Source organism: Mycteria americana, chromosome 21 (genome assembly GCF_035582795.1).
Source record: "Mycteria americana isolate JAX WOST 10 ecotype Jacksonville Zoo and Gardens chromosome 21, USCA_MyAme_1.0, whole genome shotgun sequence".
Taxonomy (NCBI): Eukaryota; Metazoa; Chordata; class Aves; order Ciconiiformes; family Ciconiidae; genus Mycteria; species Mycteria americana.
In genome coordinates, this window is record NC_134385.1 from 5,633,774 (window position 1) to 5,649,166 (window position 15,393).

General features: G+C 57.2%; 1 protein-coding gene across 1 annotated transcript in view; it reads left to right on the forward strand.

Moving 5' to 3' along the window:
* Window positions 1-15,393, forward strand: part of PTPRU (protein tyrosine phosphatase receptor type U) — a 79,595-nt gene that overhangs the window by 9,193 nt on the left and 55,009 nt on the right. Inside the window, exon 2 of the mRNA XM_075522304.1 lies at window positions 8,923-9,051. Within this exon, the coding sequence (XP_075378419.1) occupies window positions 8,923-9,051 (129 nt within the window). The remainder of the gene's footprint in view (window positions 1-8,922; window positions 9,052-15,393) is intronic.

The following is a 15,393-nucleotide window of genomic DNA, read 5'->3' on the forward strand; positions in this document are numbered from 1 at the left end:
GGTTAGAGGAGAGGGGTCTGGTGTGATGAGGGCTGCTGTGGTGGGGGTGACTTTGGGGGGACTGAAGGGGTGCTGCAGGAGACCCCCCCTGCCCAGCGTTGCTCGCTGCTGTGCAGCACTTTTGCTTTTCCTGGAGCTGGATGGAGGGTCCTGAGCCTTCCCGTGGGCGGACGTGGGGCAGGTGGGTGCTGCAGCCCAGGGCCTTGCTGAAAATGCAGCCTTGGGGGTTCTCCGGGCTCGCAGGGAGGGTGATGCCTTGCCCTGCCTGGATGCGGTGGGGGGGACAGACCCCAGCAGGGTAGGGGCAGGGGGCTTGGGGTGCTGCCGTGGGGCTGGGGAGCGGGTCCCTGCGTGGGAGCAACCAGGGAGGCGGGAAGGAAGGAGTTGGGATGTGCAATGGGAGGATGCACCATGTGCCCCTCTCAGTTGCCGGCGCTGTCCGTGAATCCATCCTGCACCCTGGCTGTCAGCCATGAGTTCACCTCGTGCGACCAAACTCAGGGTTTTGCTTTCAGGGGCTTGGGTTTAGACCCATCCGTGCACTGAGTCTACCAGGTCTCAGCGGTGCGGTGGCACCGTGGTGTCCCTGCTGGCGCGGTGCTCCTGCCTGCTCGCCCTCGGAGCCGGAGAGGGGCAGGGGGTGGGTGCCTGCTTGCATCTCAGCTGAGGTTTTATAGGGCCTATGAAAATAAAGGGAGCGGGATGGACTTTGAACAGCTTTCCAGGAGAAAGGGAAATTTGATTTTTTTTTTTTTTGACCGTTTGCAAAGCAAACCTGGCTTCGCAGCTGGTGGTGCCAGCAATGGAGAGGAGGTATTAAAAGCAATAAATAAGCTGTTGAGGAAAGGCATCTGCAGGCTCCTGCGACTCTGGATTTACAACCTGCCGTCCCAAAGTGCCAGCTGCTTTTATACCTAATGTCTGCATGGGTGCCTGCCCCCGGGGGACCTGAGGAAATTATCTGCCTGGTTAAAAGAGGTTTTAACCTCTGGGAGCACTGGGTGGCACTGGGATGCTGGTGGAGACCCCCAGATGAGTTTGCTGGAGCTGCTGGTTTGTACCCCAGCCTCAGGGACGGATGGATGGATGCCCAAGCCAGCGCTGGCCAGGGATGGCCGAGCCCAGCTCGGGGACTGGTAAAAAGACACCCGCTGAGGGGATTTTGGGGTTTGGTTAGCTGTATCCCCACCTTTGCCTGGCCGAAGGGTGCCTGTCTCAGTCTGGCACGCTCCCCGGAGCTGTGACACGGACCCCCTGGGCGCAGAGCACCTTTTTATTCCCCCCACGGGGGCTTCTGCCAGCGGCTGTAACCTCCCAGCAGATCCTGTCCGTTCCCCCCCATTTAAGAGCAGAGGGTTTAGCTGAGCCCACGCCTCCCCGGGCTGGCAGCCGGGCCTGCGGGTGATTGATTTGCCCACGTCAGCCGCATCGCCACCTTTAAACCTCGGTGTCAATCTTCCCGTGTTGCTTTTTCCAGCTCTCCCGGTGCAACGGGAGGAGGAGGAGGAGGACGTCGACCTGGATTTTGCATTGCACTCGAGACGTGCTCCTGCTCTGCCCCGACCTTCCTCCCCACTCCTCTTCCTCCCACTCTTATTTTTTTCCTGAGGGCTGGGGAGCGGATGCTGGGCACGGTGAGGACCGGGCAGCCCCGTCGCTGGCTGGTTTTGCCGCGTGAGGGCTCTTCGGCAACGCAAGCGGCTCCGTTCTCCGCCTCGAAAGGCCGTAAATAACGCGGCTGAGCTGCGTCCCCACGGCCCTGCCGGCACTGGCACGCTCCATCACAGAAGGATTAGCCCACCGGTGCGCTTGGCTCCGCATCCATCGCTGCGGAGCGGTGGTACCCGGAGGGTGAGAGGCTGCAGGGTGGGGAGACCGAGGGTTTTTTTCCCCCCCCCCCATCTTTATCCCCTGCAAAATGGGGTTGGTTTGGAAAACTTGGTCTTTCCCGTGATTTCTGCAGCCGGAGCTGGCGTCGGAGCCCCGTGGGGCTGCGGCGATGCTGCTGCCATGTCCTGGGGCAGCTGCTTTCCCTGCCTGAACTCGTCCCAAGGGAGCATCTCTGTGTCCTCGGGGGTTCCCCGAAAGCAGCGTTTCACCCTTGGGGCTCACGGTCCTGGTCTCTCTGGGTCCGTGGGCACGTGGGGTGAATAGCCTTCAGCAGGACCATGGGGACCTGATGGTAATAAAGGAGCCAGGGTGAGAAACGAGCTTTTCCCCCCTTTTTTCAAATTTATTTTCATCTCCCCCCCCCCCTCCTTTTTTACTTTTTTTTCCCCCCGCAAGGTGCTGGGTGGCTCCATAGCCCAGGAGCTGTAACTGCACAGCAAGCAATCGATAACGGCAGGACAGAGGTTTCCAAAGACCTGCCTTTTTCTTCCTATGGAGTCGAAGAGGCGGCCCTGACTATGTTAATTAATTCATGGTTCATTATTAAAGCATTTGTGTTGCAGGTTAGTGGCCTCCTGGCTGGGGGAGCTTGAGGGCGTTCCTGCGCTGCAGGACCTCTCCTGCCCTGGGTATAAATAACGGAGAAATGACCCCGCTGCTTCCCCCGGGAGCAGCGCTGGCCGCGTCCAGGCGCTGTGCAGGGACGGCGCTTGGATGGGGTGTTAAATACGCGCGTCTGCTCTGGCTGTGGGGCTGAAACCTTGTCCTGGTTTGAAACCTCCCGGCTTGTGCCCCACGGCATCGCTGCAGAACAGCCTGGGTGCGCCTGCGTCGGGGTGACGCAGCACCCTGGTCCCAGCAGTGCTCACCCCCCCCCCAGAGCGGCTTTGGGGGTTGGGGGGAAGGGGAGCTGCGTTTTGCAGCTGGATGTGCCCCAAGGACGGACTCCGACTGGCAAGATCAGTTATTCCCCCTTTGCTTTTAAATGCATCTTTGAGAAGGTGATGCGTGGTGCACCTGGTCCTTGCCCAGGCACGAGCCTGCCCCGTGGCATTGCAAACCCTTCAGAGCTGTATTTTCCCGGCTGTATTTGCTCTCCCCGGCTTTGGGGATGCCTGTAACAAATCCACCTCTCCCAGTTACCCCTGTCCCTGTGCCTGGGGTCCCTCGGAGGCTCCCGGGGCCAGCGCAGGGGCTGGGCACTCGCTGCGGGAGGTTTAACACCTCCGTGGGGACTTGCAGGTAAAAACCCTGAAGAGTCTAACAGGCGGGGGAAAAAAAAAAGAGATTTATGTCTTCTGTAGTTGCTGGTAGATGGATATTGTTCTCCTAGTCCTGTGCTTTCCAAACACTGAGGTTATCAGGCATAAGTGACTTATTATGCAAATCCTCCGTCTTAATATCTGGCTGCTCTCTCCCTGGAATTGCATTGGCTAAACCCCATGCGTTATTGGAGCTGCTAATGTTTACACATTAGCTTCTTTGGCTAATATACAAGGCTTCAAGTTGCAAATTGATGTTTCTTACAGCTGAGCAAATTATTTTTCTATTAAATGCAATATTTAAAATGATTTGGAGAAGCAAAACAAACTACTGGCAAGAATTTTAATGGAGCTGCTTTCCATATTCTTCTAATCAGCTTTTATCGGGGCAGGAAATCGGTAATATTTTTTTTTAAACATTTCTATTCTGCAGAAGTGGGGAACAGAGGAGCAGGGAGGGTGTTTATCATAATCTCTGGTGTGTGTAATGCACAAGAATGTTTGCAGGTGCCTGTTGCACTTGTGCCCCAGGCCCTTCGAGTGTGCAAAGTGCAGCCAAGGGGGGGATTTAGCTCCTCTTTGCCTGGACTAGAAGAGGTTTTCCCGCTGCTGAGACCGAAGCCCCGGGGTGTTTGGGCTTGGCTGGGGTTGGCCACAGAGCCGATGGGGTGCTCTGTGCGGTGGGGGTCCCCATCGGTGTGAGAAGCCAGGATGCTGCGGCACGGGACCCGCTCTGCATCTTGGTTTTCGCGCTGACCTGGGTTCCTCGGTGCCGCGTCCCCCCGCGTGAGTCCCAGACCCCTGTATAGCATCATCCCCCCAAGGAGTCTGAGCCCCCCGCAGACAGAAGCGGCGTTTCTGATCCCTTATCCGTTAATAACCTCGACCGGGAGCCTGCGGTATGGTACCTACGAGATCTTGCTGGGTAAAAAGTATGTCTAATTTTAGGTGAATTGCAATATGTGTTCCCTATCCCCCGTGTCTGCTGGCGCACGGAGGAAAGCGGCTCCCGGCGTTTCCTTCCCCGGGCACGTTCCCGTAGGAGCGTGCCAAGGAAATCGCCTTTAAATAGCAGCCGGGATCTGGGCGGCGGGAGGCTGGCTCGGCTCTGCGGGGGCACCGGGGAAGGGATGGCATCTCGCCGGCGTCCGCTGGAGCAGGGTCCTGCACCCCAGCAAACCCCGGCTCCCTGGGCTTGCCGCTGGCCCCGGGGGACGATGCCGGTTGCTGCTGGTGTTACGGCATTTTGCCGAATCGCCTGCGCGCCTCGCTTTCCCTATTTGCAAGGGGCAGTCACCATTTATCCCGTGTCAAGAACTCCATCCTTCGGTGCAGTAAAAGAGCGTCTTTCTCGTATGTGCTGAAGGGAGATCTTGGGGCCGTAGTCCGGGGCTGCGCGACTTTGTGTAGCCTCCAGCTCTGTCCCTGCTCCTGGGAACTGGTGAAAGCTGCTGCTTTGGGAGCTGCTGCTTCGGGAGGTGCTCGCCCCCGCCGCATCTCGCGTGCTCGGGGTGACGATGGGTCGTAGCCCTCTTTCACCGCGTGGGATGTTTGCGTGCGAGCGCTCGGCAGCCGGGGTGACGCGTGGTGTGTCCTGCGGGTACCCGAGGCCCGATCTCCTGTTGATCGTTACCCGGGCCGGGGGCAGGAGCTGCAGGAAAAGGCCAGGGATGACAAATTAATCCTCACTCCAAGAGGTCACCTGTGTTAGCTTTCCCAGCTGGTGCCTGTGCCGTGCGGAATGGGGTGCCCGGGGGCTTGTGCCCTCAAGATGCTGCACCCCAGAGACGACTGTGGGGCTAATCCAGTCCTGGCTAAGCCAAGACGGGAACAAAAACCAGGCTTTTTCCCATCGATTGGCTTTGCTTTGTCCTGGACCTGGAGTCCTGGGTGCCCGCCCTGAATTTCATAGCTCTGGGGAGCCCGTGCTTGCTAAAATTTGGGTATAAACCCTTTTTTTAGAAAGCCTTTCCACTTTTAGGTGTGTTATTTGTGTAGCATCCCCATCCGATGATGCCCCGAAGGGTCTGGGCAGTGTCGTTACTCCCCTTGGGGTACGGGAGCATGCGATCCCATCGTGATCCCATCACAGATGGTGCTGGGCTGCCCTTCAGCGCGGGAGCCTTTTCAAGGCTGCTCGATAACAGAAAAGAGAAGCCCGTGGAGCATGTCCCATGGTGCAGGAGGTTAAACAGAAAAGGTTTAAGTGTGTAATTAACTTTGAAGCGAGAGGAGCATAGGCTCGGCGGATGAAAGAGCGCTGGGCGGGCTGGTGGGCAGGCGGCCACGTTCCTCGGTGGCCACGGAGATTTAATTAGACACCGTCCATTGTACTTGATTGTTTGGTCTTTCTTTTCCTCCCTCTTCTTTGAAAATCCTTTGTTCCTCCTCTCCCCCTCCCCGGCTTTCCTGCTCCATCCCCAGGGAGGGGGATGCTGGGTGGCGGTGGTACCCAGGGGATGCTGAGCGGGACTGGTACCTGTGTCCTCGGTGAATCCCTTAAGCCACCTCTTTTTTTATTTTTTTCTTTCTTTTTTAAAAAAAATTGGTCCATCTGGTGCTTGACCCCCATGTTAGTGCTTGTCCCTCTGCTCCCTTCTCCTTGGACACGCAGTGATACCCAAGGAGGATGCTGAGCAGCACCGGTACCTGTCTCCCTGGCAAATCCTTCAACCCACCTCTTTTTTTTTTTTTTTTTTTCTTTCTACTTTAAAAATTTCGGTTCATCTGGTGTTTAACCCCCATGTTGGCACTCGCCTCTGTTTTTCCCTCTGCCTGGGCACGCCGCCGTGCTGGGCTGCCCCGCAGGGTGTTTAACGGGGTACGTCTCGTCCTTGGCACGGGTGCCTGTCGTACCTTGGGGCAGGCTCTGGGTTTGGAGAGGTTTGGGTGACTTTGGGGTGTTCAGGCATCCTCTTGGATGCATCGTGCCCCCGGGGAGCAGACTGTCACGCCCTCGGCAGTATTTTTAGCCGCTCTCACGTTCGCATCGCACCTCCCGTGCTCACTGCCTTCATCCCACCGCCCGGAGCTGCTGTTACCCTGGCCTCGAGCCAGCGCAGGGGCTGGGAACTGGGGGCTCCTTGTTTCTGCCTGGTGATTTTTAGGGAGCATCTGGACCCGGAGCGGTCCCGGCTGGCTCCCACAGACCGTGTCCCGCTGCCGTTACCCCTTCGGATGGGTACAGCCGTCCCCGTTGCTGCAGATGGGTATTTCAGGTTGCAGTCTCCCCGCCCTCCTTGCAAACATGTTGATGAAACCTTAATTTTTTGAATGCCACTCTGGGTTTACCCCTTTTGACTTGCCACAGCTGTTGCGGGACCCACAGCCACCCCCTCTGGAGCTGGGATGTTGGTATTTAATTACTCAGATGTTAATTTTTACGCCCCTGTTAATCTTGTGATGGGGAGGGAGAAAGGGCTGGAGGTTGAGCTTCTCCCCAGCCCTGCCCTTGGATGGGGAGGGATGGTGCCAAAAGCATCCCATAGCTCATGGAAACCAAGGCTCTGCAAAACCCTTTTTATTTTTTCCCTGCGTATACAAATCATAGACAAATTTGTCGGTGAGATGGAGTGGCCAGTCGAGCCGCCTTCATTTCATGCCATGGATGGGGGGAGCGGGTGGGAGGAAAGGCTTGCGCCGGGAAAAGCCATAACAATAAACCTGTCCGAGGAGGGAGACGGATCGGCTTGGCCAGCTGTGCCTCCGCCAGCAAAATATCTACTCCACCTAATTGCATTTTAAGCTTCTGGAGCCTGGGCATCGTCTCGCAAGTGGCCGAGGATCCAGCCTTGGGGTGATGGAGCAGTGGGGAAACTGAGGCACGAGGCCCGTTGGTGCCGGTGGCTGTGCTGGGGATGGCAGCGGGGTGCGAGGGGTGGAGATGCGGCCCAGGAGGAGGAGGAGGAGGTTACGTCTCCCCCGATGTTGTTAGCAGCTGGGAATAGTTTATTGGGGGTGAAGGAATCGCTTTTCCCTGGGAAATGGGGCTCCGCCAGCCCGAAACACTATTGCCTCCGCTCTGGTTTCTCAGACAAAAAAAACCCCAGCCCTAAGAACAAACTTCTCCCTCCCAGAATATCCCATTTCAGCAGATCTTGGAAAGAAAAACTTGCGCTTTTTTTTTTTAAATCACTTGGCACTTCGTTTCTGACACTTTGTTTTATTTTGAAATTTTTTTTTTTCTTTCCTTCCTGGAAAATTTTGACAGATTTGTGCTTTTTCTCCCATTAGAAAGCGCAGCCAAGTTTCAGACTCTTTAAAATCCGGCGTGTCTCGTGGCAAGAGCCGAAGGAGCCGGGGACTGGGGCACATCCGCAAGTGGGCTGGGCAGACGCTCCATTTTGGGAAGGATTTTAAGAAAGCTGTGAGGTCTCCGTGCCTCCAGGCATATGAATAGGAGAGAATTTGCTTTTAGTTTTTTTAAAAAGGAGTTTCTTGTGATTCTGGGAGGAAAAAAAAAAAAACAACCCTTGGCGATGGAGCTGGAGTGCACCCTGGTGCTTTAAAAAATAAGTGTAAAGGGGGGGGAAAAAAGCCCCAAATCTGTTTTTATACGTGAAAGTGTCAGGAATCATAATGTTTTGGGCATTTTACGGGATTTTTTTTCCCGTGTTTGGACTTGTGCGTGCACAAGCGACGTGCCTGAGCGTCTCCCGGCACGGGGAAGCACAACCCGTGCCGGCAGCAGCGAGGCCATTAACTGGCAAATCCCCGGGTGGCGGGGGGAATTACTGATGTAATTTGGGGATAAAATAGGAAAAAAACCAGAAGAAATAATCCCCCGGCCAGGCTCTGCTTTCATGCTGGCCCATTAGGGGATATTTGCCTTTGTTCGTTCTGCTTGCTCAGGGCTTTCTTAACGTGCCTACCCTCGTCAGCCCAGGGGCTCGGATTAATTAGCGCCGGTGCCCTGGTCCGCGTGTAATCTGGGGGTTTAATGGAACAATCGGTCAGTGTTAACGAACCGGGCCGGAGCGGCCCCATGGGCAAAGCCAGCCCCAGAGCTCAGGGTTTGGGGGGCTGGTTGCGGGACGGGGGGCTGGCCGGCGTCTCCGTGTCACCTTGGTAGACGTGGGGACAAGCGGCCTCTTGGCATTTATTCCCATTCTCCGCGCTCAGGCGAGCGCCTTGCGGAGCGGGGGGGTGGTGCGAGGCTTTTGGCTTTGCAAAGGATAAAAAACAACCCCAAACTCCCAAAAAGGGAAATAAAAGGGCTCAGAAATGCCAGCCCGCAGCTGGGGGGGGTGGTTCAGTGATGCATTTGTAGGGGTGTGATTGCTGCGGATCGTTGGAGGTCCCGGCTGAGACCTGCCGCTGTCGTGTCAGGCAACGGACAGACCCCCAAGAGCGCAAGGTTGAAACACGCAGGCAGGCGGAGGGATGAGGTCCAAGCGGGATTTTTTGCAGGAGCCCTCGGGGTCTTGCGAATCCTTGTGTGACCACTGCAGTCGAGCGCCTGTTTCTTGGGTGAAACCCCCCGTTCGGTGACCGGCCCCCGGGAAGCAGAGCTGGGAGCTGTATCCTGCTCCTGCAGCTGAGACCTGCCAGCTCGTTTCACTGGTGGGGGAACCGAATGGCGGAGGTGGGGGAACCGAATGGCGGAGGTGGGGGATGAGCAGCAGACAAGATCATGTCCGAGCACATGGGGGATGGTTGGGGTCCCCCTGTGTTTCGGGGGGCAGCACCCCATCCTGGCAGGGCTTTTGGGGAGGGACCAGCCCTTCTGCGGGGTCTCAGCGGGGACTGACGGGTCTCTCTCTCCCCGCAGCCGGCTGCACCTTCGAGGAGGACAGCGACCCGAACCAGTGCGAGTACAGCCAGGGCGAGGACGATGACTTCGGGTGGGAGCTTGTCCGCAGCTATATGATGCCGCACCTGACGGCCGACCTGCCTCACGGTGAGTCCTGGTCCCCAGCGGGGCCACGCTCGTCCCCCCACGTCCCCGGGGACCTCTGCTCCAAACCCACCCCTCGATCCTGTACCCCAGAGCCGAACCACGCGGCTTCTCCTGGTTTAATTCCCACAGCGTTTTAGGCTTGCCTTGTCCTCGGTCGTGCGGGCAGGGTGCCGCTGTGCCCGCCGGCGAGGTGTGATGAGCTGTGTCGGTCCTCAGCGCGGTGGGGCGGGATGCTGCGTGGCCCTGGGGAGGGTGTCGCTTGGGGACGGGGATGGGGGACCCTGCTGCTGCTGAGGGGAGGAGGGTTTTTAACAGCACAGCAGGGACAGGGACATCGGATGGCTCTGGGCACCTCTGAGCCCTGTGCCGCTGCCTTGGCGGGGTGTAACCCCATGCCACCCCTAACCCACGCTGGGGCAGGGGACTGGGGGAGCCTGCAAATGGTCCGGGCGTGTATTTTTGGGGTGGAAAGCAAAGATTTCCAGCTTTGCTCCCTCTGCGTTTGACCTCTGCCATCGCTGCGTTTGGTGCCTGCAGCCCAGGCACCCCCAGGCTGGCCGGGGGCTGCGTGTGGGACGTGTGTTCCCCCCCCCCCCCCCCCAGCATCTCCCTGCCCGCAGCAGCAGGATGGCAGCAGCTCGGGCAGCTTTCCACGCTTCCCGCGGGTCTCGGCAGCATCTCCGGTGATGCCAAATTCCCCATCTGGCATCAAGCGCAGCATCTGCGGCTGCCGCCAGCCGGGATGCACCCAGATCTGTAAAGGGGCACCTTCGGAGCCGCCCGGGATCTGCAGCCGCCGCCTGCTCTTTCCTCGCTGGCGTGTTGGCTCATGATGCTTTTGCAGGCTCATTCCAGGAGAAATTCCCATCTCCTGGAGATGTGGAAAAGGGGGGAAAAATGTGTTTCTGGCTCTTGCAAGTGTGGGGAAGGGCTCGTGGTTGTGAGTTGGAGGCATCTCTGAAGTCTCAAGAACTGTAAGGACTAAAATGCAAATGGACTTTTTCTTTTTTTTTTTTTTTTTAAATCTCATTTGCTTTTAAACTGATTTTTGTTATTTTCTGGGTCTGGCTCCTCTCTGATGGCCAGGCTGGGGGAGCAGAGCCCGGCAGGCAGCCGTGGGGAGCTCCCGTCTCCACGAGGCTGGCGTGGGCACCGTGCCGGGTGGCATTCGGGGCTTTGCTTGCTCCCAGCTCCAGACCGTGCCCCGCTGTGACCCCCTTGAGTTGTCCCTGTACCCGTTCGCTCTGCGAGATGCACCGGGCTCGAGATGCTCCTTGTTTTCGGGACCGCTGGTCCCGGCGCTCCGGCTCCTCCTGCCCAGCCTGGAGGTCAGGCGCCGTGCTGAAGATGGGCAGAAAGAGGAGAGCTGGTTTAGAACTCGATAGTAAAAATGACTTTTTTTTTTTATTAAAACATTAACTGCTTTATAGAAAACTCTTTACTGCTCCATCAATCTGCCTCAATCCAGCTTTTTATCTCGTGCGTTGTTCGTGCCAGGGCTTAATTTGGCTTTTCCCCTCCGCTAACCCTCCTTTTCCTTTACCTTCTCCTCTTCCCATCATCTTTTCCTTCCTTTCCCGTCCCTGCTGGCATGTCCTGAGCGCTGGGCGAGGGCAAGACAACCCTCAGCCTGGCTGTGGGACTGCTGACGGATCCCTGCTCTCCCTTGATGATTTTCCAAATAATTGCTTTAAACTGAGCTATCCTAATTTGTGTGTGTGTCCTGGGGGGGTTTCCCAGGGCAGTGAGGAGGGAAGCAGAGCTGGGGATTGGGGTGGCTCGTGATGGAGGGTCTGGAACCTGCTCGATTGGTTTTCTGCTCGATTTTTAGCTGCAATTTAAAAGCTGCAGCAAAGCGCCTGAGTTTAAAGCCTGGGGGCTTGCAGGGGGCTGAAGGGGTAAGGTGGAATGGGGCTGCTCTCTCTGCTCGAAGAAATCGCTGTGGGTTAGCAGGAGATGGGGGCTTAAATGAATGCGAAGTTGAAGAAATAAACCTCGGAGTTGATGGGGAAGTGGTGCAGCCGTCCCAGGTCCCATGCCATGAGGCTGAGCTGCGAGCACGGAGCACCGCAGGGTCCGACCCTGGGAAGAGCGCCCGTCCCGGTGCTGATCGACGGTGACACTCAAAGGGATGCTCGTCCCGTAGCCGGGGGTCCCCTACTACCAGGTAGACACTGTTTGCTCGTGGTCCCGGGGCACCCAGCGGGTGCAGGGACCCCATTTTTGTGTAGCTTCACCCCGGTACACGTGGGGAGCTCTGCACGAGGCTCCTGCAGCCGTATCGCCCCTCTCGGTCCCCCCAGCAGCTCGGTGGATGAAGAGTATTTCACAGCGCTGGGGCCTCTCCAGGGAGCACTTTCCAAAGGAGTCTCGTGGTTTTAGATTAAAATGAGTTTTTATTGGAGATCAGCCAGTTTCAAGGAGCGTAGGATTTATTGGAGCGGATGCTGGCTGCTGGCCACCCGCCTCCACCTTTGCATCCCTCTTCTTGCTTTCTTGTTTGGTTTGGTCCCCCCCCCATCTTGTCTCCCTCTTTCTCCTAAAGACGATGGATGGGTCTCTCCTGTGGATGGGTCTCTCCCACGTTGCAATCGTGATTTTTTTTTTTTTTTCCCCCAGCTCTATTGTTGTTTTTTTTTTTAAAGGAGCAGTTGCAGGGAGCCAGGTAGGGCAGGCATGAGGATGCACCATCGCTGTGGCTGCACCAAAATAACTCTCCCCGGATGCTCGGGGCTGCTTTCCTCCCGCTCTGCCCCAAGCGTTGCCTCTGCGTGCCAGGCTGCTCCACGCCTGCCCTCGGGCTCTGCGATATCTAATCTCCTAAAGCCCCCCTGTTTTGAAGCTGGGGAGAAGAGGGACGGTGTGTGCCTTCCTCCGCAGCACCTGGCATTGCTGGGCACCCACGGGGCTTGCAGGATTTGGCCAGATCCCAAAGCCCTTTGAGGAGCGGGGGACCGGGTGGTGGAGTGGTCCAGCAGGTGGGGGGGGGACAGGGGAGTGAATTCGGGCTGATTTCTGGAGCTCCGGGGGTGAAACACAAGTTGAGGTTACTTAACATCAAAATAAAACAGGGTGTTTAGGTTAAGCCCTGGGTGAATTTGGATGGGACAGGTGCAGGATGGAGCACGGGGCAGAGCCGAGGTTGGGTCCCTGTCCTCACCCCGCAGAGATGCGGGGTGTCCCTTAGAGGACAAGGATGCTCTGTGGAATCACAATCACAGAATGGTATAGGTTGGAAAAGACCTTTAAGCTCATCGAGTCCAACCATAAACCTAACACTGCCCAGCCCACCACTACACCATGTCCCTGAGCACCTCATCCAAACGTCCTTTAAATACCTCCAGGGATGGCGACTGAACCACTGCCCTGGGCAGCCTGTTCCAGTGCTTGATAACCCTTTCAGTGAAGGAAAATTTCCTAATATCCAGTCTAAACCTCCCCTGGCGCAACTTGAGGCCATTTCCTCTCGTCCTATCACTTGTTACCTGGGAGAAGAGACCGACCCCACCTCTCCACACCCTCCTTTCAGGCAGCTGTAGAGAGCGATGAGGTCTCCCCTCAGCCTCCTTCTCTCCAGGCTGAACAACCCCAGGTCCCTCAGCCGCTCCCCATCAGCCTTGTGCTCCAGACCCTTCCCCAGCTCCGTTGCCCTTCTCTGGACACGCTCCAGCACCTCAATATCCCTCTTGTAGTGGGGGGCCCAAAACTGAACACAGCATTCGAGGTGCGGCCTCACCAGTGCCGAGGACAGGGGACGATCACTGCCCTGCTCCTGCTGGCCACGCTATGGCTGATACAAGCCAGGATGCCACGGAGCTCCAGGCTCTCCCTGGGAGGGGTGCAGGCCCCTCTTTTTGTCGCTGCTTGAATCTGCACGTGGAAAATCAAAGGGAGATGGGTTGGGAGAAACTGCGGCAAAAACTCCCGCTCCCCCGTGCCCTTCTGCCCCTCCGCAGCCCCGTCCTGGGGACCAGGGCACGCGGGCTCCTCCGCCCTGCCCAGCTGTACTCAAAAACACTACATCGTCATATTTGTGGTTGGGTTTTATTTCCAAATGGCTTTTTTTTCCTAGGTTTTCCTTCCAAACTCAGTGACATTAGGAAACGCTCCGTGGATCGGAGTTTCTGGTCCATGCTTGGCTCTTCCTTCTCTCCATGCACGGAGCTGCCGTCGTGCTCCCCCCGCGGCCGCGTTGCCGTGCCCCAGCATGGCCGTGTCGGGGGGGTGACCGAGCCGTTGTCCCCACCCTGATGAGCTCCATGTCCCTCCATCCCCTCTGAGGAGTCGCTCCTTCAGCCGATAGCTCCGGCACCGCTTCCCGACAAGCTCCTGCTGCCTATCTGTAAAAACCTTGAAAAATTAAGCTTGATTTTTGGTTCCTGGGGGCATTACTCCGGTCTGCCCAAGGACCCCGTGGCCGTGGCAGATCAGCCCTTGGTGCTGGGGCTCCTGCGGGAGATGCTTGGTGCAGAAGCAGGGAGCGGGTACCCAATTCCTGTGCCGGCTCCGATGTGTCGAGAAGAAAAACCAGCGCAGGAGGCGGCACCGTCGGCTGCATCTTGCAAAGCGATTTCTCGGAGGCAGACGCTGCAGCGCTCAGCCCAGACCCGGGCCCCTGGCACCTCTTGGCTGGCAGTGCCGCCCTCTGCCTGCATCCTGCCTGCCTTTTGCTGCCTTTTAATAGCTCTTTGATATTTTTTTTTTTTAAATTTTTTCTCTCTCGGTGGTTTTGTAGGAGGAAAAACTTGGCAAGGCAGGGAAGCGGCGGGGAGCGGGTTCTTCCCTCCTGTTCTTGCTGGGCTGTTTTGGGTTGTTCCCCGAGGGGTGCAGGCAGCTGCAGGCAGGACCCTGGGGAAGGGCAGTGCCATGGGGAGAGCTGCTCCTTCCCCGCGGGCGAGCGGGGCTTCAGCCCGAAGCTGGGGAGAAAATCCTTGGGAGCTCACTGCTCTCAGATTCACAGCCAAGGTTACCGGAGGCGCCGAGTTATCCTCGAAGACCTGATTTGAATCCCCAGGAAGGGCTGATGATCCCACAAGTGGGAAAATTCGGCTGGAGACCCTGCGTGAGGACTTGCCTGGGGTGGGTACAAGGCTTTCCGTGCACGGCCCCTCCGGGCTGATTTTGCAGCTTAAACCTCATCGTCGACTTTTGCGTAACAAATTGGTGGTTTTCCTCTAGGGAACGTTGCTGGAAACCTCTTTCTCTTTTCATTTGTTTGATTGAAATATTATTTAGTGCTTTTTGAGTCTTTTCTCTTTCTCCACAGAGAACTTGGGCTCTTCTCTAAAAGCCCACCTGAAAACTAAATTAAATTATATTGCTGCAGCTGAGCTGGGGGGGACACAGAGGGGCTGACTTGTTATTTGCAGTGACGAAGCGGGGGGTGACAGCTCGCCTGGACCGGTATCTTGAGTCAAACCGACCTTAAATTGAGGATCAGAGGAAGGATTTAATGAGCGAAGCATGCTATCGATCTGTGCCTCAATCCCGTCCTTTGGTTTGGAGTCTCAACCGGGGGATGCCCCGGGGCTGTTTCTGTTGCTCCCATTCCACGGGAGGTTTGGAAATGATTTTCCCCGTCATGAGTTTTGGAGCAGGTTTTTGCCGTGTTGCCAACATACGGACAGGGCTCCAAAATAACCCCAGCCGTGCTGATGCGCTGTGCCAGGGCATCCCCCCTGCCCTGCTGCCGTGGTCCTGCCTGTCCCCCCCCAGCTCTGGGACGCAGCAGGGCTGGGATGCCCCCTCCTCTCCAGCCCCAGCTCCGGCTTTGCTGGCAGGAGCAAAGCTAAGCTTTAAAAAAAAACAGAATTTGGGGGTTTGCGTAGCTCTTGCTGCAGCTCTGCTCTTGCCCTGGCTGGGAAAGCGGCCGGGTCCTGGTGGAAGCTGAGCGCCTGGTGGGGTGGGGGTACAGGGGGGACCCCGGCAGCGGCGGTGGATTAACAGGGAACAAGTGGCAGGGGTGTGGGGCACCCCTGGGTGTCCCTGTATCACCCTGGGAGGGGCTGTGCAGCTCCCTTGCCCCCCGGAGCATCCCCTAGAGCTGGATCAAGAGACCAGGGATGAGCAGGTTGGTGACCCGCAGTGGGACTGTGTCCCATGGGGTGGGGGGTGGCAGCATGTGTGCAGGCTGTCACCCCCTTGTCACCCCCTTGTCACCCCCTGCCTGTCCCGCCGCCTCTTTGAGCTCCCTGGGTGCCGGTGCTGCTGGTGGGAGCACCCAGGCGGGGCTGCGCTGCCCTTTTTTATTGGGGCACATTAAATAAACAACCAAAAAAAAAAAAACCTCACTGAAAACCAAAAACATCCCCTGCAAAACCAAAACCAGGGGCTGCTGAGGGA